A 26,072-nucleotide genomic window follows, 5' to 3' on the forward strand; every position below is an offset into this window, starting at 1 on the left:
TGCCTCTCGTGTGTCCCCTGCTGGGAACTGGCCTGCAACCCAGGCATGAGCCCCAACTGGGAATCAAACCATGATTCTTTGGTTCGCAGGCCCATGCTCAATCCACTGAGCTACACCAGCCAGGCTGAATCATAATTTTTAAACGATTTTAATTCTGATGGACACTGATATTCTCCCAAGTTCTGGGTCTATGCTTTGGGAAGCACTGCCTTCCTCCCCTATTACCCCCTGTATCCTTTTAAACAGCCTCCTAGCAGAGGAGCCATTGAACAAAAGAAATGCACCTTTCGTATTGTGACAGCTCTGAACTGCCCTGCAATGGGTGGTGCCCCTTGGGCAGCAGGGTCTAGAGACCAATCTGAAGGCCCCACCCTGACTCTCACATTAATTGTAATAGCACTTTCTAGGATTCATTGAGTTATTTTAAATGAGCCATGTACTTTGCTTAGTACATAATAGATTGTCTTATGTTTTCCTCACAACAAAATTGGATGAGCCATCGGCACCATGCCACCCCCCTCATACAAATGGGGAAATTGTGAGCAGAGAGATTTTACAATGTGGCTGATGTTAAAAAAGGATGTGCCAGGATTGGACTCAGGCAGTCAGTCTAATTCCTGAGCTTCCAGTCTCCAATGGGGAGACAACTCCACCTGCAAAAGGACCCAATGGGTTGTTATCAGAGAAATCTAATTGGTGGTAAGTATCCCAATTTAAACCCAGTCTAAACCCACTCAAAACTACTAAAAGAAAACTGTGGCCCTGGCTGGTGTAGCTCAGTGGATTGAGCGCGGGCCTGCGAACCAGAGGATCGCGGTTCGATTCCCAGCCAGGGCACATGCCTGGGTTGCAGGCTGGTTCCCTGCAGGCCAACTCCCAGCAGGGGACACATGAAAGGCAACCATACATTGATATTTCTCTACCTCTCTCCTTCCTCTCTGAAGATAAATAAATAAAATCTTTAAAAATAATAAAAATAAAAATAAATTTAAAAAAAAAGAAAATTGTGCAGAGCTATGCATTTACTCATATGAAGCCAGATGACAAAGTCATTTCATGTTTTGTTGGAGAGAACCACAAACATGCAAACAGCATCACATCAGGCAGAGCAGCAACACACCTGTCAGAATGGTCATCATTAATAAATCAACAAATAGCAGGTGTTGGAGAGGATGTGGAGAAAAGGGAACCCTAGTGCACTTTGGTGGGAATGCAGACTGGTGCAGCCACTGTGAATAACAGTATGGAACTTCTTCACAAAATTAAAAATGGAACTGCGTTTTGATCCAGCAGTTGCACTGCTGGGAATATATCCTAAGAATCCATAAACACCAATTCAAAATAACTTATGCTCCCCTATGTTCATAGCAGCCCTATTTACAATAAACAAGAGTTGGAAACAGCCTAAGTGCCCATCAGTACATGAGTGGATTAAAAAGCTGTGGTGCATGTATGCAATGGAATACTCTACAGCAGAAAGGAAGAAAGAATTCTTACATTTTGCAATGTCATAGATGGAACTGGAAACTATCATACTAAGTGAAATAAGGCAGTTGGTGCAAGACAAATACCATATGACCTCACTTATAAGAGGAATCTAATAAACAAAATAAACTAATCAGCAAAATAGTACCAGAGTCATAGAATCACACAACAGACTGACTGTGGTAAGAGCGGAGGGAAGAAGAAAGAAGGTTGAAAGAAGTTGAAGAGATTCATCAAGAAACATACATGAAAGACCCATGGGCATGGATAATGGGGTGGGTATTGACTATGGAAGTGGGTGGCTGGCTAGGTAGAGGGGGCCAAAGGGGGAAATAATCAGAACAAGTGTAAAACATAAAAATAAACAATACAGAGAGAACCTACTAAGGACAAATGAGGCACAGCCTGGGGATGGGGTAAATGTGTGGGTGTCTGTGTCTACAGTGGTTCAAAGAGGGGCTTGAGTCAAGCCATCTTGATGATAATTCTTCAACACTTCCTAGCTTTGTGACCTTAGGAAGTCATGCAAAAAATAAAAAATAAATTTAAAAAAAAAAAACCTCTCTGTGCCTCAGTTTCCCCATCTGTAGAATGGAACTAAGGTTATTCATGAAGTGGTGAGCATTAACTCCAGAACATCCTAAAGATTCCATAAAACAGTCGTCAGAACTAATGAATTAATCCCGCAAGGCTACAGGATACAAAATTAACACATAAGAACCAGTTGTTTTTATAACTAAAAATTAACACTCCAAAAAGGAAACATAGATTTATTTATTTATTTATTTATTTAAATATATATAAACACTATATATATATATATATATATATATATATATATATATATATCCTAAACATTTAGGATATGTATGTATATATGTATGAGTGTGTGTATACATATATCTCCTAAAAAGTGTGTATCATACTTTCTGGAATATTTTAACCACCATTAATGTGAAATTTATTTTGCTTAAAAATAATTACTATTCTGTCAGCATAGTTAAAACTGAGCAAAACAGAAAAGTATTGCAATATGAATGCACTTTCCCTAACTGCCCGTCCTCCATCTACAATGCAGTGTCCTCTTACTTTTCTTATCTTTGTGCTGTTTGCCATTTCACTTTCCCAAAACCTTGAGTACATTATCACCCTAGAAAGGCTCAGACCAAGTGTTCCATCTCTTGAAACACCTGGCTGACACCTCCCACCACTATTTGCCCCATAATGCAGGATGGGTTAGCACCTTTCCTTCAGGTCCCTGTGTTATCCTGTGTTTTCTCTTTTTATCGCACTTAGGATCCAGCATTATAATCTGCTATTTAATCATCTCTCTTCCTCTCTCTTTGAGATTTTTTATGAAATTCACTATGTATCATTTATATTCACATCCCCTTCCATCAGCACAGTGCTAGTCACAAAGTGTGATCTCAGACTATATATGTCAACTGTATATAATCCTGAAATGCATAAAGAGAAGGTGAATTGTAGCACTCACCCTAGGTACTTTGGATTCATAGGCGAATGCCATATTATTTCAGAAAAATTAATGATGATTCTGAAAGTACAGAACTTGAGAAATGTAAACAGGTACCAGCTGATTTGATGTATTGAGTTTTATGCTGCTGGATGTCTTTGGTGGTTTCTTCTGAATGATTCACAACTGTCCTAAAAACTGGAATTTCTAATATTATGTGATTACAAGCCAGAAAACATGCATATTTATCCATCCGTTTATCATGTGTGTTCATATTTCCTTTGACTCCTACTTTTATGGATTCAAGTTAATCTCTTACCAATATCTTCTCACACTTGACTTTCCCGCCACATTGAATAACTTGGCACTTCCGTCACCTTCACTAGAATTTTCACACATTCCCCTCTCTTCTTGAAAGATTTTTTTCATTCTTTCCCTGGATACATTTTCTGAAAGTCAAAACAAACAAAGCATTAATACCTTTTTCAGCTCTCTAAGATAAGGTTGCTGTCCCTCTCATGTGCTCTTAGCACAGCTTATATTTTCATTGTAGCAAATGTTCACTGTATTGTAACTGTCAACTTACTCATTGTTTGCTCTCCACTTAGACAATGAGCTCCAGAAGTCTTCTTTATTATTGTATTCTCAGTGTGTAGAACAGTGTCTGACATCCAGAAGGTGCCTGATACACACACACACACACACACACACACACACACACATGCACACATGTATATGTTATCGAATACAGGAAAGAATAACTGATAGACAAAGAAATGGACTCCAAATTTTGTCCTGGTCTGTAGAAAAAGAAAGCTGACTAATATTCCATTTTTTCCCTTGCAGATCTAGTGTGATGTGTGGGAGGGAAAATCAGACCGGTAAAAAAAAAAATCAGACTCAATGATAAGAGAGAGCTCAAAGTCAGGAGAAGATGAAAAAGGCTGAGTCTGAGAAAGATTCCTTGGCCCTGCTGTCTAGATGAAGTTAGGGCATGGGGGAAGATGAATCCCTGCTATTAAACATCCCATTCAACCAGGAGAGCAAAGGGTCGCATGCTGAAGTTTATTGCTTCAGTTCCTAACCTTTCATAAGTGCTTACTTGGCAGCCCTATCGAGAGTGGTATTTGGTTTTCTGGAAGCATCTTAAAGGAGCAGCACCAGACCTCTCCCTTTCCCTTTTCTTCATTTAGGGTATAAAAACACTGGTTTGAGCATCACTGCCATGGGAGAAAAAAATATATCTCATGTTAGTTCCAAATGAAATGCCATGTAGAAAAGTGTACATATAAGATGTTTCAAGATTAGCTTTCAAAGAGTGTACAGGGTCTTTCTTCACAGCAAATGATAAGAAGGAACAGGTGCCTTTTTCTGTCTGCACCTTTCCCATATTGGTTATGGGGAAATATTTTAAAGAATCTCATTAGGTCTAGCAATAACTTAGTGAGTCTTCAGAGCATTATTGCACCTTGCAGAGAGTGTTGTGTGATGGGCAAACTTGGAACACCAAGGTGAACTCATGATGGGACTGGGCCATGTTGCATAACTGGCTGTCTGCACTGGATCACTGGTTGAAGAAGAAGAAGTCACTGGTCACTGTACTCAGATGGGTGTATTTCTGAGGTAATGGCAGGTGTATGTGTTATTAGGTAGCAAAAGAGTGTGTATGGTGGTGATGATATGCAATTAACAAAGAATTTATGGGATTGCACAGGAACATGGCCCAAAAGGAAAAGAGAAACAGTACTGCCAGAATGCAGAAAAATAATATGAAATGCGGTGTAGGGTGGTGAACAAACAATATAATATACAGGTGATGTATTACAGAAGTGTACATCAGAAACCTATATGACTTTATTAACCAATGTTACCAAAACAAATTCAATAAAAAATGCATAAAGGAAAAAAAACACTCACAAAACTCCAGACAAACCAACCAAACCCAAAAATGTCCGCTATAGAGATTACTCAAATGCCTTTTATTATCTCCAAATCTCATTTTCCTTAGTCAGCTTTATTTGAAGGACAACACAGCTAATCCCATAGCTACTGTTGAATTTTGCTCTTGAATACTTTGCAATAGGAACATTATAATACTGCTCTACTTCACATGGTTTGCGTCAGTAGTTTACTTGTTTCTTTAAATGTTACTATGATGCTCTGTGAGCCTGACAAACACTTTTGATTTTTGAAGACAGGTGTTAAAAATATTAATCTTATTATTAGATAAGCTATTTTATTTATATAATGAAAATGAGAGCTATTACTATTACAAAATTATTTTAAAACACATTTCTACAAGGAACAATTATTAAAATATTTTCTTATTATACTCTTTATGACATAAAGGGTAATTTGAAAAGTACAGGAAAGCATTAAGAAAAAAGTACTTCCCCTACTCTTTAATTGCATCTCTCACTTAGGTTTTTTTTTTAAGATTTTATTTCTTTATCTTAGATGGGAAGGGAAGGAGAGAGAGAGAGGTCAATGTATGGTTGCCTCTGGTGAGTCCCCTGCTGGGAACCGGCCTGCAACCCAGGCATGTGCCCTGACTGGGAATTGAACCGCGATCATGTGGTTTGCAGGCCCTCGCTCAATCCACTGAGTTACACCAGCCAGGGCTCTCATTTAGTTTTATGTTATACATTTACATACATTGACCATTTTAAGTTAATGATTGCATGAAGTGTGAGGTTGAAGTCAAGGCATTTTGTTTTATTTATTTTCTTCAAACAAATGTCCAATTATTCAACATCATTTGCCTTTGAGTATATCACTTTATGTATTTTTTTAAAGTGGTTACTCTAGGGATTATCATATACACAGTATTTAACTTCCCTCATATAATTGATATTTCACCATTTCAATTGGAATATAGAAACCTTATTTCCATATGTGTTCCTTGCCCTCCTCTTTTTATGTTTGGTTTATCTTATGTACATATTGAAAACCTTTTTAGACAGTTTTGTGATTATTTTTTTCTTTCAACCATTACAGATATTTGAAAGAACTCCAGAGAAGTGAACTAGTGCATTATATTTATATTTGTCCATATGTTTGTCATTTCCTTTCCTCTTCTAGTCTTGATATTCCAAGTTTCCTTCTGGTATTATATTTCCTTTGTCTGGAGAACTTCCTGTAGCAATTCTTTCAGAATAGATCTGTTGGCAATGAATTTTCTTAGCTTCTTAATATTTCTAAAGGATGTTTTCATTGGACATAGATTTCTGGGTTAACACTTCTTTTATCTCATAATTTAAAAGAGATTTGCTTGGTACCTTATTTTGGCCCCCTTGGTTATCATTTGTTTGTTTAAATTCATAGTTACTTGAACTCTCGCTTTCTCATGAGCATTGTATCATTTGTCATTGGCTTTTTTTCAGAAAGTATTTTGTGTGTATTTGTTGTTTTTTATTATTTGTTTTAAGTTTCCAACAGTTTGATTATAGCTGGATATGACTTTCTTTGGGTTTACTTCCTTAGAGTTTGCTGAGCTTCTTGATTTTGTGGGTTTGCGTGTTTTGTCAAGTATGGGGAATTTTCAGCCATTGTTTCCCCAAATGATTTTTTCTCCAGTGAACACTATCTTTATTCTAGTGAGTAACATGAATGTTATATCTTTTAGTATTATTTTATAGGTTTCTGAATGTTTTTCTTATTTCTTTCCTCCTTTTTCTCTCTCTATTGCTTACATTAGGTGCTTTTTTATTTGATATGTACTCAGTCAAGTTCACTGAATTATTTTTTGCTACCTCCATTCCACATTCAAACTCATTCAGTGAGTTCATTTTTTTAAAAATTAGGTTATTGTTTTTACTGTTCTAAAATCTCCATTTGGTTCTTTATATTTTCTATTTCTTTGACAACACTGTTTAAATTTTCATTTGATTAATTGTGCTTTTCCCCCTTGTTTTTGGAGCATTTTTGTAAAAGTTGCTTAAAATCTTTACTTGATAACTGCCACATCTTTGTCATTTCAGTGTTAATGTCTGTGACTGTCTTTTCCTGTATGAGTGTAGACTTTCCTGTTTCTTAATGTGCTGAGTAATTGTGAGTGTGCCTTTGGTATGTTTACTGTTATGCTTTGAGACTCCAGGTCTTATTGAAATTCTATGGAAATTGTTTGTATTCTCAAGCTGCACATTCCTACCGTCCTTCTGTGGAGTTTGTTTCCAATATCAATGCTGTTGCTAAACCTTTGCCAGGACAGTTGTGTCTGTCCCATGCGAGCATCTCCATGACCAGTCGGAGCCCTCGGCAATAGTTTACCTCTTTTATTTTCACAGTCCGTGGTCCCCGTCCAGATACACATGTGGCTCAGGGGTGAGCATGGAGTGTATAAAAGCACTGCATGGAAAAACTACAAGAGTTTTCCAAACTCTTTCCTCTTCAGGATCCTCAAAACATGTTTGGTTTCCCAAGATGCTACTTTTCTGTCTGAAAGCCAGAAAGCTGGGGCCTTTTCATCCTGCTCATGTTTTTCTGTGACTGGGCCTGCATTAGGAGCCAAGTGGCAAGAGGAGAGAGAGAAATCAGTGGGGCTTTGCCCACCTTCTCAGACCGTAGAAGATTCCTACAGAGTGTTGGGTGTTTCTCTGTATGTGGATGCCCAATGCTGAGCTCTAAGCTGCCTCAAATCCATGCCAGGTGATCCTGAGGACGGGATGAGAAAAGAACTCACTTTGTGTGGTTAGTCTTTGCATTCTGGTCTGCTTCTCAGTGTGCCTGCTAGTGTTGGCCCTTCACAGACCTCAAATAGCTGCCCCCTGTAGCCTAGACAGAATGTATAATTGCACTGAGTGGGAGAGACAGGGTAAGATGTGCTTATTCCATCTTACCCAGAACTGGACCCCCATCACCTACTTTATTTATTTCATTATGGGAAAAGACACCTAAAATAAAATGTAGCATTTTAGCTAGTTTAAACTTCATAGATCAGGGGTTTTAAATACCTTCACAATATTGTGCAACTATTCCTATCTAGTTTGAAAAGTTTTTTACCACCCTGTTTGCCTTCCCCTGAATTCCATGGCAACCGCTTATCTGTATGGATTTGCCCTGCTTCACTTTTTAACAGTTTATGGAGATATAATTAGCATATCATAAAATCATTTGTTTTAAATGTAGAATCCTCTGTGCATGTTGTATATATGCAGAATTGTACTCATTTAAAAATATGTTTTGGAATATTTACTTCCAGTCATGTTGTTTTTCTCTTACCTCTCTTCCTTCTCTTTATGATCTGTTCCACTGTATTTTTAAAACAAAATAGAAATCATAACATCTGTATACCTTTGTAATGTCTTAAAACCTAGATAGCGCCTTTTGAGTATTTTTCAAAACCATGGTTCTTAATGCTGCACATTATACCATCAAATCAGTGTGCTCTCATTTATTGTAAATGGTCCCATTGTTGCACACTGTCATACTTACAATGGTTTTCTTTCATAAGTAAGGCTGCAGTTAATTGACATGTAAATAAACATTTGTGTGAATCTCTGCTTACATTTCTAGGAGCTGTTCTTAGAGGCGATATTTCTGGGTTCCAGGGCACAAAGCAAAGCACTGTTTTATAGATTTGGGGTTCTGGCATATCCTAAATGAAGGTTCTTGTTTTTGTTTTTGTTTGAGGGAAAGTAAAAAAAAGAAACTTTCAATCCAAAATACATAAAATATACATCAAAAGTCAGTTCCAAAACCTTCTTATCCTTTAGTGAAAGTTTCAAAAGCTTGCAATATACTGTCAGATGCTGGGAGTCAGAGGTTGCTTTATTGGTTAAGAAAATGCCAGGAATGCGTAGAATAAATAGTGAGTGCAGACCTGAATTTTACTTCAGCCTAGCTGTTAGAGTTGAAGGTAGAATGACCCTGTGCCCCAGTTTGCTTTGTCACTCCCACTTCACATACACTGTCTCTGGCATCACCATTAACACCCCACCCACTCCTTTAGCTTATGTAAGTTTTCCTGTTTGAACAATAAATTATATGGTCACCCTAACGAAGCACTTTTGATTTTTAGAAGTGTGTTTTTGGTAGGATAAGGGTAAGTGAAGCACGTCCTATATATCACTAGTGTCTCCTTTTTGAGCTTATGGCTGATATCACTGATTGATCGTGTATCTGTGACATGTGCATTGACCTCAGAATTCTCCCTGTCACAGTCCTATGGGGACTTATTATCATCTGATTAGAAATGGACTGTAAACTGTAATTCATTTGCCAAGGTATATAGATGAAACTACTGGCCCTTAACATCAGAGAAGACACTGTGTGATGTCCAGTGACTATGCCCAAAGGGCCCTCAGGAAAGAATGCCTGTGCCTGTTGAATAGGGCAAGAGGGATTCCAGGCCAAGGGGGAGCCTTCACCCTGAGCGGAATTCACCTCCTACACTCTCTCTGGGACCTCATTTCTGTCCTTTCTTCAAGACTGGCTCATCCTAATTGTGTTTCTGGATCACACAGTAGAAATGCCAAGGGAAGATTAGGAGTCCCAAAGAAAAAAAGTTACTTAGTTCTAACGAAAAAATTAAATACGTAATTAATTAATTCTAGGTCTGCTTTAAGCCGAGTGATTAGAAGCAACTTTCTTCTTTCTTTCATGTTGTTTTGATGCAGAACATCCTGATTCCCTGCCTCTTTTCCTTTCCTTTGTAGGTTTCCAGACAACAGATGAATTGTGAAAGAGAGCAGCTAAGGGTAGGTGCACCTGCTTGTAAAATACTTCCTGGTTTTTGCTTCTGTGTGATAAGCAAAAATTTCCTTGTCTCTCCCAAGACACAAGGTTCTAAATAGTGGGCTTCATCTTAAGACTGGTAGAACTGAAAATATTTATCCCAGCTAATTTAGTATTGATTGAGCTGGTAAATACAGTATATCTTCTTTTGAAGTGCCATTATAGTAGATATAGATTTTTTTATTTAGATTCAGCAATAAATACTTCTCTCCTGGAATTTGTTTGACATCATTGTACTCTTTTTATGTACAACATGAGGTCTAAGTAATAACAAAGGTCAAAAGGATGTCTTGCTGCCTTCTTAATGTGAATATCAGGCTGTTTGCTGAGTGGCTAAAATGCTGTCTTGCTGTTAACTGGGAGGGTGGGGGTGAGCCACTGATACGTCAAGGAGAATGCAAGTCCTTTGTAGACCTTTTTGTTTTGTGGTGTTTTTGTATATGAGAGAAGGAGACAGATTTTTAAACCTTGTATGTGATTTACCTTCTTAAAAATGAATCTCTTTCAATGTTCAATTATGCTAGATGTAAAATGCATTCCCTAGAGGAGGAGAGAATGGTTTGCTTATAAATGGAGGTTGGTGACATTGTTCTGTTTTCATAGTGTCATGGTTGATATCTTTCTTGCTATGGAAATGGTATTTTAAGAAATATCATTCATTTGAACCCCTCCTCTCCATTTGTGTGTGTGTGTGTTTTAAAGTGTGCTCATGTTTTGGATGGATGAGTTTGAAGGCGTAACTGGGCTATCTTTAATGTCACTGATGAAAGTTGGCGATTTTTACTGGACAATGTGCCCTATAGTCATGTTTCCACATTATTATAAAAAGTAGAGAAATCTGCTGCTTTTAAAATAATAGTGTGTTTTGGAGTTGGGACACCAATGTGCTCAAAGGAATCTAATAAATAAGTAAATTATTAAATAATTCATAATTCTAATGTCACTTATGTACTGCTTGGTAACTTTTCAAAGTATTCACTTAATGCCAATCTTGAGATGACAATAATTTGTAGAGTTATTGAAATTTCACAGTTGCTATGGGCATCAGGTTTGTTAAATCCTTATATATAACAAACAACAGAATCCAGTTCCATGGAGTGACTTGATGTTTTTCCTTTTTTTATGTGTATTTATTTTATGTAGCCACTCACCATGGCCTTCTCCATTAACCTCTCATCTCTGCCCACTTCACTGCTAAGTCCCTGTGCCTACATTAGTTGTGACTCCTTCATGAAACAGCCTTCATAATGTTTTAAGCTTTCCTGCACTTTCTTATTGCTTTTCCCCTGCTGTCTGAATTACTGGTTCATCCTAGTAAATAATGTATTGTAACTTCAGATTTCTCTTCCTGTTTGGAGGGGAACGATGGCCAGAACTAGGTCAGAGCTAGATAAAGAGGAATGCGTGCTTTTGTCTCCAGGAGTCCCTGATAAATTCATCAGAATGAAGATAATATCTAAATCTCTATTGCAAATGAAACTTGCCTGGAAAATTAAGGACACAGGAAGTAATGAAGTGCTTGTGTGCAGTTTGAGGGGCTTACTATTTTGCACTGATGAGGATATTGTCAACAGGGGTGTGGTTTAGGAATAAGAATGAAACCCTTCCCACTACACAAAATAAATTCAAGTGGTGGTTTCATATAATGGGTCATAGAGTATAGTCCATAGGACAACTCTATTAGTCCCATATGAGACCATCTCTAAAAGCATGAACTTGTGTTTAATTTGTTGTTGCTGTTGCAGTCTTTTTTTTAATATTTAAACTAATTTATGTTTTGAGTTGATAGAGAACACATTGAAATCAATGGAATACAGATTTATGTAGTTTAAAATTTAAATGATACCACGGGAATGCAGTGAGGGTTTCCCTTTCCATTCGTTCAGACTTAAGGCTTCCAGTTCCCTCCTGGGAGACACCAATGTCATAATGTGCTGTGTCTTCTTTGACACTTACATCGCTCACATCCATGGATAATTTCTTTGCCCCCTCCTTCCCTATCCTCTGTCTCTCTTTCTCTCTGATCTCTTTCCCTTGTACCTCCCTCCTTTTCTTCCTATCTTGTGTGTATACTTAGCTGTTCCTCTCACTGGAAAGAAAACTCTCTCGATTAAGGTAGTTTTTTAAAGGATGCATTTGGAGGGTAAATTGAAAGAAATTTAGTTCTGATCTGAAATGCTAATGCCTAGCCACCTCAGTGAAATGCATTTTTTATTAATCTCATTATACTTTTGTTAGAAAGAGAGACACTGGAAGAAAAATAGATATCTGTTTAGTTACCAACATCAATGAAGGATATCTTCTTGCCAGTCATACTTCTTGAAATATGTTTTAAATACTGAAATCAAACTGTATTTTTTGATACTCTGCAAGATGATTGGACCATGTCCATGTTGCCAAGCTTATATTCCTTTATTAGTACATTTGACCAGGTTGTCAGAATTCAAGGATATAAGTGAGCAGTTGTAAAATGTATCCCTTTTTCTTGGGCCCCTGCAAACAGAATATAATGAAGAAAGATAAAAGTGCCCCAGCATGTTTTGTGCAGGTGACACTGCACTGGGGTTGGCACATCCAAGACTTACTCCTCCTGCTCTCCTTTCTTTAATTTTTCCAAAATGGACTCTATGAGATATCTGTTAATTATAAAGTCTAAAAAAATGATTCTCTGATGAATTAATTTTTAGGAAATGCAAAGTTAAAGAAAGTCAAACTGTTTTTTTTAAACTACAGGACTTCTCAGAGCACTTAATGTGCAAAAATTAAGTGCAAAGATATAATTGATATAATGCACAATTTTCTACAAACTCACCTGGTCACAAAACATTTTTGGATGCAGAACATATCCTGAGAGACAATCTTAAAACTTTTATCAGATTTTTTTCTTTTTCAGTTGAATGGTTTGGTCTGCAAGTTCTAGAAAAGCTAAGCATTATTTAAAAGGTGGAAGCATTTTATACCTCCTAGTTCCAAGCTGATTTACTGAAGTTTTGGTAGCAGGACAATGGTTTGGAATCTGTGTGCTTCTCTCGGCCTTCTTCTCCTTCTTCCAAGGTGAATCTGCATCACTTGCTCACATGACAACACTCATTATGAAGAAGGGGTGGAGGAAGTTTTCCTCTTGGTACTGTTAGGGGAAAATCACTTCCAGAAGCCTTTCCTGCAGATGTTCTCTTAGAGCTCATTGGCCAAACCCTATGCCAGTCACTCCAACTGAACTGGATCTTAGTGGTTGGCTATAACAGTCATAATTCATCCCCAAGGAGAGGCATATTGTCACATGAACAAAAAACAAATTTGCTTAAATAAGAGGAAGGGGGCAGAGTTACCCAATAGAACGGGGGGGAGGGGGTGAAACACATTTTCACCAGGGGCCACATCAGACTTGCGGTTGACTTCAAAGGGCTGAATGTAATTTTAGGACTATATAAATGTAACTACTCCTTAATTAGGGGCAACAAGCTCTATATTTGGTCCTTTGAAGGGTTTGACAATGAGTTTGACACCCCTGCAACAGAACAACAGAATGAACCAACGTGAACCCTCTATGTCATTCATGATGTTGATTTCCTGCCAACTCCTTTACTTCATCCCTTCACACCACATGCATGACTGTGGGGACCACATAAAAAGCTTAACCCAGTGCCTGAACTCTGGCTGTGAATTTGCAATAGACATTCTCCCTGCCAATTTCATATCTCACAGATCACATCTACCAATGCTGACTCTTTCTGCAGCTTGGCATTCTCTCTGTATCTTTCCTTATGTTCTTTGGAGTCATCTTGAATGCAGACCTTTGCTAATTTCCCCTGAGCATCAAGTGTGGACAGCAGATATGACACACCTAACTGCAGAACTCAGCTCAGCCTCGGAGAGCTGTTCGGGTGCCACCTAGTGCCTACCCTTTCCAAGAGAAGGGCATCAGCCAGTAACTTCTAATAATCATTCACTCTTCTCAAAAGGCAATTGAGATTACTCATGTTCTCAATGAGAAAACTATGAAACAAAAGGTCTTGCCTGTTTCTCCATCCCAAATTTTCTCTATCTGAAGAAGATTGCACTTTCTTCTGGGCTTACATTTGAAATCGTAACTGGATTCCATTGGCAAGATGGTCTATATTGCTCACCATGAAGTCTGTGCACTAGGTACAGATTTCTGACTCTTTAGACTCTATTTACCAGTTTGTCCCAAGGGCGCTGTTGACAGGCAGGGGCAGCGCTAGTTGTACAGTTGTCATAACCTGACCATCAACATTGACCTCTCTGGCATCTGGAACTGACAAATGGACAAGTAAACAAGTAAGAGAGAAATTGCATGACCTCAGTAGCCCTTGCCTCCCTCAGCAATCTACCAATTGGAAAGATTGTATGCTTATAGGGTAGGGGATCAAATTACTATTATGATTAACATTCCTATAAAATATTTTATTACAAAGGGGTCTTTTGTGCTGTAAATATCAGACATTGGTTTGGGGGGTCTTCAGCAACTTTGGTCAGAACACTGTTACTACTAAGCAGGCAAAGGCTTGGTTCTCATGTATATTATAATTGGTTCATGGACCAAAATCTTCATGAACAGTAGGCAAATGGATCCTACAGAAGCCAGCATTGTATGAGGGGTAGTTAGCAGTGGTCAGGAGCTGTGGTTACAGACTTAGGTTCATGACTTAGCTCTAAATGTTACCTAGTTTCTCAAAGCTTCAGTTTCCCAATATTCAAAATGAGGATATATTTCTCAGATTTGTTGATGGGATGAAATGACTTACATAAATCACTTCTAAAAAATGTATGCTCATAATCATCACTGTTAGCTATTGTTAACTTATCATTATCGTCTATGGTTCTCATTCCTTTCCGTACTAGGAATGTCAAGCCAGAGAATACAGATGTGTAGGACATAGGTTCTCACCCAGCTCCCCACACTCAAAAAAAATTTCAAAAGCAGGTTTTATCGTTGATGGTAGTGGTGTCTTCAGGGGGAAAAAAACCCTGCCTCACACTTAGTTAAGCAAATAATAAGGACTGACTCAGGCTAGGCTAAACAGAAAAGGCATGCAACCATACCTCCCAGGTTGCTCAAAATCAGAGAGCTATCAACACACAGGCAGTTCTTTTTCATCTCTCATCTTTGTTTCTCCTTGTGAGTCCACTCTGGATTCACTTTTTGGAAAAAGGCTCTCTTTACCATTTTTGTGCACCTTCCAGCCCCTAAGATTCATGCTGCATCAGTTCCACAGGTGTAGGAACTAACTGTTAATGTATCCAATTACAGATTCCTGGACAAGAATCTGATTGGCCCAACCTGGGTCAGTTGTTTGCTCTGGTCCAGTCAGCTGTGTCCAGGGAAGCAGTTTAAATAAACCTAATTGCCCAGGGCCAACTATTGAGAGAAGGCTGATTATCAGAGAAAGAGCCATTACCAGCTGACTAAATATCCCCTAGGATGTCCCTATACCCTGCAAAATTGAGCTGAGAGCTCAGAAAAAGATCCTGTCAAATGTGTGCTACACCCAATTTGTAGCTCTGTATGTCCTGAAGTCTAAGACACCAACCCTGTGTGGTACTTGCTTTCAGGTGGTACATATCGAGTCACTAAGAAAGGGTGAATCACTTGGAAGGTTATTCCCTTTTCAATCCTTTCTCAATTTTTTATGTCAATGGAAATCTCTCAGTTTAGAGTAAAGTGTCTTTGACAACTCTCTAACAGTTTCCAAGCTCTCTTTTTCACCAAAAGGGAGTGTGCCTCAAGCTTAGAGCCTGCAGCGGCCAAATCATGTATCTAGACTCAAACATATTGTTTGCAAAATGCTGTATCTAAGAAGGGGGCTGGAGCTAGGCCTACTAAGATAAAATCTAGGCTCTGCAATTGTGCTTGTGCATATTACTCAAATCCCCTATGCCTTAATTCCCCCTATGTATAACAGAGATAATTGCAAGTATTTCAAAAGTTGTGTGTGCACGCATTTGAAAACAAAGATTAAAATAATTAATGTATATAAGTCTCTCAGAACAGCATGCAGTGTAAAAAAGTTTTTTTAATAATTGTTAGATATTGATTTTTTCCATTTACTTTTATTAATGACTAGTGAAAGTTGTTTTCCATTTATAGCAGCAACACAGAGTATTCTTAGAAAATATATCTATTTAGGTTAAAAACGAGATGCCCTAAAAAATGAGTATTAACTATATGTTAAAGATTGCCTATAGTTGTGACAAAAATTATGATGCTGGAATGCCAATGCTGAAGTTTTAGAAACACTGAAATTCTGGTGCCAGCATATGAAAGATGTTGTAGAGCAGATCTGCATTATCAATATTTAATTTGCCGGTTAGAAGCAAGTTTCTCATTTCTGCTAGATACAAGAGTGATGTGGATCACAGAATGCAAACTGCTAATGATCATCTTGGCTGAAACCCATTGCCTTCATCCAGACATCAGATAATGAAACTTCCCAACAGCCTTGAAAGTGAGCTATCAGAGTTGGAGACACCTTTCCCCTGCCTCTCATCCCCCCACCCTCCTAGCGCCCAACCCTTTCTCAATGGTGTTAGGATGGCAGAGAAAGAAATGTTAGCCCCCAATCCTCATAGGATTCATGTTCTGTGGACTACAGTTTTAGGCTGTAGGGGGTTCTGCTTCCATTTTCTTGTTTATTCAAGAAATAGTTTTTGACCACAAACAGTATGCCAGTCCCTGTGCTAGTTAGTGCAGATATACAGGTATACCAATGGGTATATGGCTCCTGTTTTCCTATACCTTACAGGCTAGTGGAAAAAACACATATCCATGAAATAACCATGGCAAAATTGTCCATGTGATAACTGATAAATATCTGAAATGAGAGATGCTATGTGGAAGGACATGGATGGAATAAGCTTACCTAATCAGCCTCCCCTGACCAAACTTACTAGAGTAACACATACTATTCAGTTGTTTTGTAGAACATATTGACAGATGACCAGAGCATACTGCGAAGTGACTGTTTTGTACAGCCTTACCTTTGCCTTCACCCCTTCAGGTGTCTGCTTGCCAGGAGTCCACTGTATTTATTCCCAGACCTGTTCTTGCCAGCTGCACTTGTTATTGTAATTACATATTTAGTGGAATATTATGGAAAGTGATGAAAAATGAGGGCAATAAGAAAGAGAATTGTTTCTATGAAAAGTAAGTTATGCTTTAGAGACATCCTATGAAAGCAAGCCTCAAAAGTTATTTTTGCCCTGACCACCATGGCTCAGTTTGTTGAGCATTGTCCCACAAAGCTAAAGGTCACCACCTAGACTCCTCCTGGTCAGGGCACTTGTCTGGGATGCAGGTTTGGTACCTGGTCAGGGCACGCAGGGGAGGAAATCGATTGATGTTTCTCCTACACATCTATGCTTCTCTCCCTCTCTTTCTCCCTCCATTCTCCTTTCTCTAAAAATAAATAAATAAATAAAATCCTTAAACAATTATTTTGATTTGTTGTGAGTGAGTGTACTATAAACTACTAGTGGAAAAAAGAACCCCCGGAAATATAAAATGACATGTAATCGGCAGGTATGCTCTTTCAGATACATATTGAAATTCTCACTCCACTTTAAATAAAACCAAGACTAATAGTATAGATCAGAGTTTGACAAACTTTTTCCATAAGGGCCAGATAATGAGGCCTCACAGGCCATATGGTCTCTCCTACAGTGATTCAACACTGCCATTGTAGCACTAATGCAGCCAGAGACAAAATGAATGAGCAAGGTTGTGTTCTAAGAAAACTTTATGTACAAGGACAGACAGTGAGGCCTATTTGACCCCTGGACCGTAGCTGGCTGATCTTGACTGGATAATCTGAAATGTGAATGAGGTTCGTGTGGGAAGAAGAATAAGGGATTTCAACCGGGGATTTTCTTTGAGAGAAATCACTCAAAGAAAAGGCCTTGGACTCACACCAAAGATAAACAAACTAATGCACATTGATATAGTTTACATTAAAACAAGAGAATTAAGATATCTCTGTATCACTTTAAAAATGATTCCTTGCTTGAAGCTTCCAAATAACTATCTTCTCCCATTCCTAATTGAGATGGCTTCTAAAGTATGGATAGTTAATATAAGGGTTTGAATGACAAAATGAAATTATGGTTTTTTTATATGTGACCATCCTAATGGCTCAGAATCCTAACAGTCTAGAACAGAAGAACAAATATATAATTTTTTTTTTTCCTCAGGATCCCCAAGCAAGTTATTTCTGGAACTCCCTCATGAGGGTGACGTTTTTCACATAGGTATACATCTCAGCACTTGACTTCCAAAAACTGTTGTTCATTTGTTCTAGAACACTCTTTGTCAAGATAAATATCTAGTAACTTGCTTGCCTAGATTGTTTTGTCTTTAGAACCAGTTGTCTGTAGGCATGAACTTTCTCTTCTGTATTCACATCCTAAACACTCAGCCCAAGTCAGACTCTGGTGATGAGTAAAGCTTTGCTGGATGATCAGGAGCTAACAGAAATCCAGTTTGTGTGGTGACTTAGAGGCCCTTCAGGGCGTGGCCTGAGGTCCCACCATCAATGCCCCTGCTTAGCTCTTTGCAGGTTCCATGTGTATTCCTGTGCATGCCCATGTGAGAAAAACAAACTAATCAACATTTGCTTCAATCTTATATCACTAATGGTTTCATCTTAGTGATTTTCCCCAATGAAAGGGAATTTATGCCTTAACTCATATACAGAGCTAAAGTAATTAGCTCTGTTTACGTGGAAACTGCAGAAGCTCAGACCACCACCACTATCTCCAAGGAAAGTTCCCCTGCTAAGAAGTTTATAAATATAAAACATTTTAAAAGAATGTTGTCTTCACCAAACCTTGCATTTCACACTCTTCTTTACAGATTCCAATATTTGCAAGGCTTTTAACTGATAAGCATGAAGGAGAACAGATCAAGAAACTAGCCAACTCATTACAGATTTTAATTTCCCCAAATTAATTGTGAGTCCTGGTTACATAAAGAAATGTCCAGGTAGCCACCTCCTTGACCTTGGATGCTGAATCCTCTAACTCACATGCATGATAATTATCTGCCCTGATCTGAGTCTCCTCGGGCACTTCCACACTTTCTCTGGGGGGAAGATGCCAGTTATCCCATTTAGAACACTTGGCCTCATATTCATTTCCCTCGCTTTAATTTTAGCCCATTATCCCGAGTCATCATCCCACTTTCCAGGGCAAATCCACCCCATTTCTGGTTTTATCATTAAATCGGTATCATTCAGCTTCAAGCAAAACTACTAATAATGCTGACATTTCAATTTGTCATAGCCGCTCCTCATTTCTGTGACTGATGCCTCAGCGAGGACTTATCTTCCTACTCTGTTCTCCTGAGATCTAAATACCAATGTGGGGGAGGGTCAGGGGGAGTCAACTTGATAAGGAAGGGAAATAGGGCAAAAAGCAGATAAATGAGGCATTCTGTGGTTTCCTTTACTTGGGGACAGAGGAAAGAAGTCTCATTGTGACAACAAGGCCTCCCACGAGAGAGAACCTTTATTCAGAGTGTTGGTGTATGGAGGTGAATAGCATGGGTAGTGGACACATGCTTGCTTTTTGTTGGCAGTAGGCAAACTTTCTTACCCTGGGTTGCCAGCACTCCATTGTCCTTCTGGGGTTCTCTTCTCGCATGTGTTTAATCTTTGAGAGACGATAAATCAAGGCCCATAGGATTCTCTCTTGAGATGTTGGAGACTTTCTTGGTCCTTTGGGCTCCTATAACAAATTACCAATACTGGGTGGCTTATAAATAATGGAGATTAATTTCTCAGTCTGGAGGCTGCAAAGTCTGAGATCAGGGTGCCAGTGTGGGTGATGAGGGCTCTCTTCCAGACTGTAGACTTCTCATTGTATCCTCACGTGATGGCAGCGTGAGGGAGCTCTGGGGGTTTCTCTCACAAGGTAAATAATCCCATTCCTGGGGGCTCCACTCTCATGACCTAATCATCTCCCATAGGCCTCACATCCTAATACCATCACATTTGGGGTTAGGATTTCAGTATATGAACTTTGGGGGACACTCCCATTTAAACTCTAGCAGATATTGAGTGTGGGTACACAACAGGAAAAAAAGACAAAAAGCTAGTGTTGGTTTCTTTCAGTGATACCCTGGTAAGACTGAATGAGGAAGTAGTTCCTAGGGCTGACCCACCCTGATACCTCTCTTTTATAGTAAAGTCTGGTTATCCTTTCATCCCTTGAGCTACCTCATATCCTTCCAGTGATCTCTTTCTTCTGCTGATGTTAGTCACAGCCCATTCTTTTTGCCTATGATCAAAGAATCCTCACTGGTGCACTAGGGTAATGTGCTAAACTTGAGAGAATTTCAGATCCAAGTTTGGTTAAAGGTTTGCTAAAAGCCACCTCTTGTATTGTTTCTCCAAAATGCTTCTCTGATGCCATTGTGTATTTGCAGACTAAGGGAAGAAAACTATTAGTTTATGGCACACAAACGGCTTGATATTTTACCAACATTTACTCAATGTCTTGAGTCATCATGAGCCTGGGAGGCATCAGAATAGAGGTCTGCATTTCAGGGTAATCTGAGTTCTTTTCTTCCCTGCACAAGCAAGATAGTCTCTCTTTCAGTCTCCAGGAGGCACCCAGATCCCTGCAGGTCAAGAATGGGTGATACAAGATTAACTAGGGTTAATGCTATTCAGAGTACCCTCCAAAGACCACCTAGAGTATTTATGAAAAGTGACATTTTCTCAGACCTAGCTGGCAAAACATTTGGATGTCCCAGCCTCACCCTAGAAATACTGAATGATCATGTTGTTATGAGCTGAATTGCATCTCTCAAAACTTGTATGTTTAAGTCCTAACTCCTATAATTCAGAATATGGCAGCATTTAAAGACAGAGCCTTTAAAGATGTAATTTAGGTCAAATGAGGTCATATGGTTGTCCCTAAACCAATATGACTGGTGTCTTTTAAAAGAGAGGGGATTAGGATACAGACACACACAGAAGGAAGATCACAGGCACACAGGGAGATGTCCATTTTCAAGTCAAGACACTATACCGCAGAAGGAACCAACCCTGCCAACACCTTCATTTCAGACTTCTAGCCTCCAAAATTGTAAGGAAATAAATTTCTGTTGTTTAAGGAACGGGTGGAAAATCTATACTAGGTATGGTTAAGGTGGTGCTCTTGTGTCCATTTCTCTGAGATTGTCCTTGCCAACTGAAACCCAGAAGGTGATCTTGGAAGCTTAATTTAAACAGAGCCTTTCTAGGCAGCCAAAGTGAATAATAGATCAGAACTGGTAATCACGTTGAAATCTATTTGCATTATTTTTCTATTGTTGTCTTAAATTAATTACTATAAATAAGTGGTTTATGCAGCACACATTTATTAACTTGCTGTTCTTTGGGGAAGAAGTCTAACATGAGTCTCATAGGGCTAAAACGAGGGTGCTTGTGGGGCTGTGCTCTTTGAGAGACTCTAGGGGAGAATCTAATTCTTTGCTTATTCCCATTGTTAGCAGAATTCAGTTGTCTGAAGTTGCAGACCTATCTCCATTTCCTTGCTGGCTATGAGCTGAGGTCATCACATTCCTTAGCTCATGTCTTCTATCTTCAAAGCCAGCCATGGTGAATTTAGTCCATATCATGGGTTGAATCTACCCTGCCTCTTTTTTCATTTCACATCTCTGACTCATGCCTTGTCTGCTTTGAAGGGATGATGTGGTTACATTGAGTACCCTCCCCCCCAGATTATCCAAGATAATCTCATTCTAAGATCCATAATCTTAATTCTATCTGCAAAATCCCATTTTCCATGTAACAGAACATAGACAGGTTTAACACCATAGGAAAAAGATTACATGGTCCCACATCCTGTTACCCTATTCATGTACTATCCCTACTCTAAGTGGACTGCTTTTACTTTGTGCATTCACACACTGCATACATTTGCTCTGTGACCTGGGACTAGCTACTTTTATTTTTACAGAGAGTTTCCAGTAAGGCCAGAGTGTCCAGAGCCACCTTCCAAGGCAGTCCAAGATAGTCAGTGACACAGGATCCACCAGTATCTGTCTTTTGACCCTCTCCTTTCACAGTTCCCGTGGAATTTGGCTCTAACCGAAGTTAAGTCCAGCAATGGCAAATAAACTATTGTGGGGATGTGTGTCTTTAAAAACACTGACCCTTTAGTATTGTTTCATTATCTACCTGTTCTGTTGACCTCTACTCACAGTGAATAAAATAGAGAATAAAAATACCAAGGAAAAAGGGAAGGATTCACAGGAACAAGTATAAAGGACACATGGACAAAAACTAAAGTGGGGGGGGGGAATGGGAGGGAGGTGGGGAGCACTAGGGGGATGGGCTGGGATAGGAGTAAAAGAAAACTGTACTTGAACAATAATAAAAATACCAAGGCTTACTTAAACAATAACTATATATGTGACTTAAGTTTTTAATAAAACACATAAATGAGTGAATGAATGATTCTAAAGGTTCCTGAGAATGTCTATAGCAGATGCTTTTGTAGCCCTGACTTTCCCTCTCATCATTCACCTCTATGTGCCAAAGATAGCTTGCTGAAAACACTGATGAACCTCTTCACAGAGGCTATTTTCTGGCTGTGAGATGCATTCCACTCATGCACAGAGCAAGCCAGAAGCATTATATCCCTGGAAGAAGCACTCAACTTAGGATGGACAGGGAGTTGGGGGATCAGTACCCAGCTTCCTCTCCTTTTGGGTGGGGTAAATCTGAAGTACTTGTTACACCATCTGCCACAGTTCCTCAATAGTACTAAATGCCAATTTCCAGTAGTGGTCACTCACCTGTCAACAGGCTTCCTTCCATTCAGTGTCTCCCTTTTCCGTTCCTCTACTGATGTTTCCGCAGGTCACTTCCCAAATGAACCATTAACACTTGAATTTACCCCAGCTCTGCTCCTGGGGAGTTCATGCTAAAATTGGGCCATGGCCATAGTGGGGGATACCATAGCTTAACAATTCCATCTGGCAAGGTTTTCTGAGTACAAGATCTTCCATCATGCTGGCCTTTATGTGGTTATTTGTTTGCCCAACCCTCTATTTTTCTTCCCTTTTATAATACATCTCTGCAATTCTTGAGGGAAGCCTTGGATGATTGAAGAGATTTGAAAGCAACAAGAGTTTGATCTTCACTCATTTGACATTTTCTAGCAGTTGGGAAACTTGTGTTGAGTTGACAAGGTAATCAGAGCAGGACAATGTCCTGTTCATGTATGAGGAGACCAATGCATTTGCTGCTGCATTGTGCACATTTATATTTGTGCACTTCCAATTTGTGGACTTCCAATTATAGGTTGCTTTTAAGAAGGTGAAAACCTTCCTGGATAGAAAGTACAAAGTTATGATTTCTGAGTGCTTGTCTGCTTAAGACTCAGCAGATATGAATATAGAATATCTGCTGGTAACAACTTAGAGATTTAAATATTTTGGGCAGTTTTTATAGTGTTATTCTCAATGGTTGTACACACTTAATCTTGATTATGTATGTGGTTTGACATATAAGCCAAAGGCATGTTTTTATAGATGTCTGAATTCACATAGAACGATTTTCAAGATAGCAGGATTAACATTTAAGTGGTTTTGATTAACCTGGTTTTGCTTATTTGCTCCCAAGTATTCTAGAGCAGAGCCATCTCCCTTTGCATATAATGATTTGGGAGCACAGCCCTAGGAAATATAATTTTCTAAATAACCAAGAGCCTCATGCCCAAAATATTTCCCAAAATTTGCCTGAAACTGAAGATTTGAGATTTAGCCATTTTCCATGCTCAGCAACTCAGATGGGGCAGATTGGAAAATTGGAATGTAACTATATAAAATTGATTAAGCTGATGAGATTGGGGTTGGGGAGGGGTTAGGAGTGAGGGGCATTTCAGGATCTAGGAGCAGGACTCAGCTCAGAATTGGATAATTTTTAGTGCATGAAGTTTTGCCCAGAGTGGCATGTTGTCAAGTTTTCCTCTGGCTACATTTCCCATTAAAAGAAATGAACTCCCAATAAACAGGCTAGCCCTTCATCAGCACAAAAAACGTGAGTCCCATGCAGTTTAACACATCGTAAGTTCTTCACAAGCTAAGCTGAATTTCCATCCTGAGAAATGTAATTATGTGGTTCTAAATCTTGTACTGAGCATTTATTATATACACCACCAAGAAAGTAGATATTTAACTTTTAAGGCAAAGTTAGTCAATATTGTATCTGTGAGGGCTATGAAGTACGCTAGATAAAATTGAACAGTAGAATTAAAGAACAGAGAGAAGAAAAAATATTGAAAAAGAATTGAAATCATATGGTATTTGTCTTTCTTCTTCTTGCTTATTTCATCTAGCACAATAATCTCCAGGTCCATCCATGCTATCACAAAAGGTGGGATTTCCTTCTTTGTTACAGCTGCATGGTACTCTATCATATAAAGGTACTACTATGATCTCACTTATACATAAAATCTAATGAACAAAATAAACTGACAAACAAAACAGAATCAGAAGCATGGATACATGGAATAGACCAACAACTGTCAGAGGGGAGGGGGAGAGGGGGAATGGATGAATGAAGGGGAAGTGATTAGCCAAAGAACATACATGTATAACCCATGGACACAGAAAACAGTGTGGGGTTGGCCACATGGACTGGGAGGTGGGTATGAGTGGCAGTGGGCTAAAGGGGAGGGGAGGAGGACATCAGCAATAGGGTCGACAATAAAAATAAAGTTAAAAACATAAAGTCTTTGTCTTGTAAAAATGATTGAAGAAAATCTCAGTGATATGTGGGAAATATCAAGCATTTAAATATATGCAACTGGAGTTACAAATAGAGAAGAGATACAGAAAATGGAACAGGAAAATATACAAGGTAATAATGGCCCAAACATTTCCAAATTTGGTTAAAACATCAACCTGTAAATCCTGAGAATACAGGAAAGTACAAGCAGTCTAAATACAAAGAAATACCATACGTAGGAACTTATAAAGAACCTGCTAAAAACCAAAGATGCACAGAGTGTATTAGCTTTTGGAGAGATCTACATTTGTCTCCTACTCAGTCACCTTAGTATAGGTGACTGAGACCCATAAAGCCATCCCCCATTGAAACACTGAGCAAACTTCTGAGACTAGAAGTGATAAGAGTGGGAAGGAGAAGGAGCACTCACTGATAGCAATGTCAGAAGGAAGCCAAAAAGAGAATTATAGAAAAAGAGAAAAAAGAGGCAAAGAGACTCCAAAGTGAAGAGGAGATCTAGAGCACATGCTATGGTAGTGAAGATGTGGTTCTGACGTTATCGAAAGCACGTTGTGATGAGGCTGAAGCTGTGCAGTTGACTCCACTACTGGTGGTTCTGTTGTGTAAGTGTGGAAGGCAGTGACCCTGCCTGCACGCAAGTAGTTAGGATTGCCTGAACAGTAGGAACAGTTGGAACCTACTCTGCTGGACACACTGATAGCAAAATAGTTTCTTTGCTTCGTGATGACCCAAGATTTAAAATGCCAATAGTTACCAGTTGTAGTTAACAGTTTTTGGTAAAGCACTGATAGTTGCCAAACAGACCTCTAGAAGAGGGTTGTGAATTGGGAAACTTTTGGCTGTTGTGTTCCTTTGGGCCAATTTTTTAACATGTATATAACAATTAAGAATAGATACTAATATTTAAAAAGCCAAAGGTTTTACATGAATATCCAGATATTTGGCTTCTTTTTAAAAGACCAAAATTTTATTTTTAAAATGTTATTTATAAAATTTTACTTATTTTTTAAAGACCAAACTTAAAAAAAATAAAATAAAAATCTAGAAATTTTGAGCTTGAATTTCTGCATGGAAATAATTTGTTGAAACTAAATAACTTGCTTAATTTAGAAGAGGTGTGTACTATATAGTTTGCCAGTTGCTGTTTATCTTCACACCTGTGCTTTTTGTTGTTGTTGTTGTTGTTGTTGAGAGTTAACTACAGTCTTTGCTAAAAATGGAAAAATAAGATAGACCAAGAGTCACATGGCCCATAAAATATAGGACATACCAAATCTCTTTGTGGAAATGTAGAATATTTTCAAGTGCCTAATATGCAAAAACTATGCTACATACCCTGCCAATTTCACTCAAATTTATCAACTGTGGAACTCCCTGCAAATATTTAAATGTCTTCAGATGCTAGCAATAGGAGTTAACTGAGAAGTTGTAAACACTTCTAAATGCCGCCTTCCCATTGCCAACCAAGACACACACTCATAAAAGTGTGTGGTGCATATTATGAATTTACTACTTTAAAGCCCCATTCCAATGTCATGGTTGATATACCCACTTATACACCTCTTGTGAGCTCTGGGGATAATGACATAGTTTTTTGT

At 38.7% G+C, this 26,072-nt stretch overlaps 1 protein-coding gene across 2 annotated transcripts in view; it reads left to right on the forward strand.

Moving 5' to 3' along the window:
- The window catches only part of RBFOX1 (RNA binding fox-1 homolog 1), a 1,495,983-nt gene that overhangs the window by 891,093 nt on the left and 578,818 nt on the right, over positions 1–26,072 (forward strand). For both annotated transcript variants that reach the window (XM_037029876.1, XM_037029877.1), the window contains one exon: positions 9,616–9,657. In XM_037029876.1, the coding sequence (XP_036885771.1) occupies positions 9,631–9,657 (27 nt within the window). In that variant the 5' untranslated portion in view covers positions 9,616–9,630. The remainder of the gene's footprint in view (positions 1–9,615; positions 9,658–26,072) is intronic.

This window comes from Sturnira hondurensis, unplaced genomic scaffold (assembly GCF_014824575.4).
Source record: "Sturnira hondurensis isolate 20B ecotype Veracruz unplaced genomic scaffold, ASM1482457v3 Scaffold0020579, whole genome shotgun sequence".
Classification (NCBI taxonomy): domain Eukaryota; kingdom Metazoa; phylum Chordata; class Mammalia; order Chiroptera; family Phyllostomidae; genus Sturnira; species Sturnira hondurensis.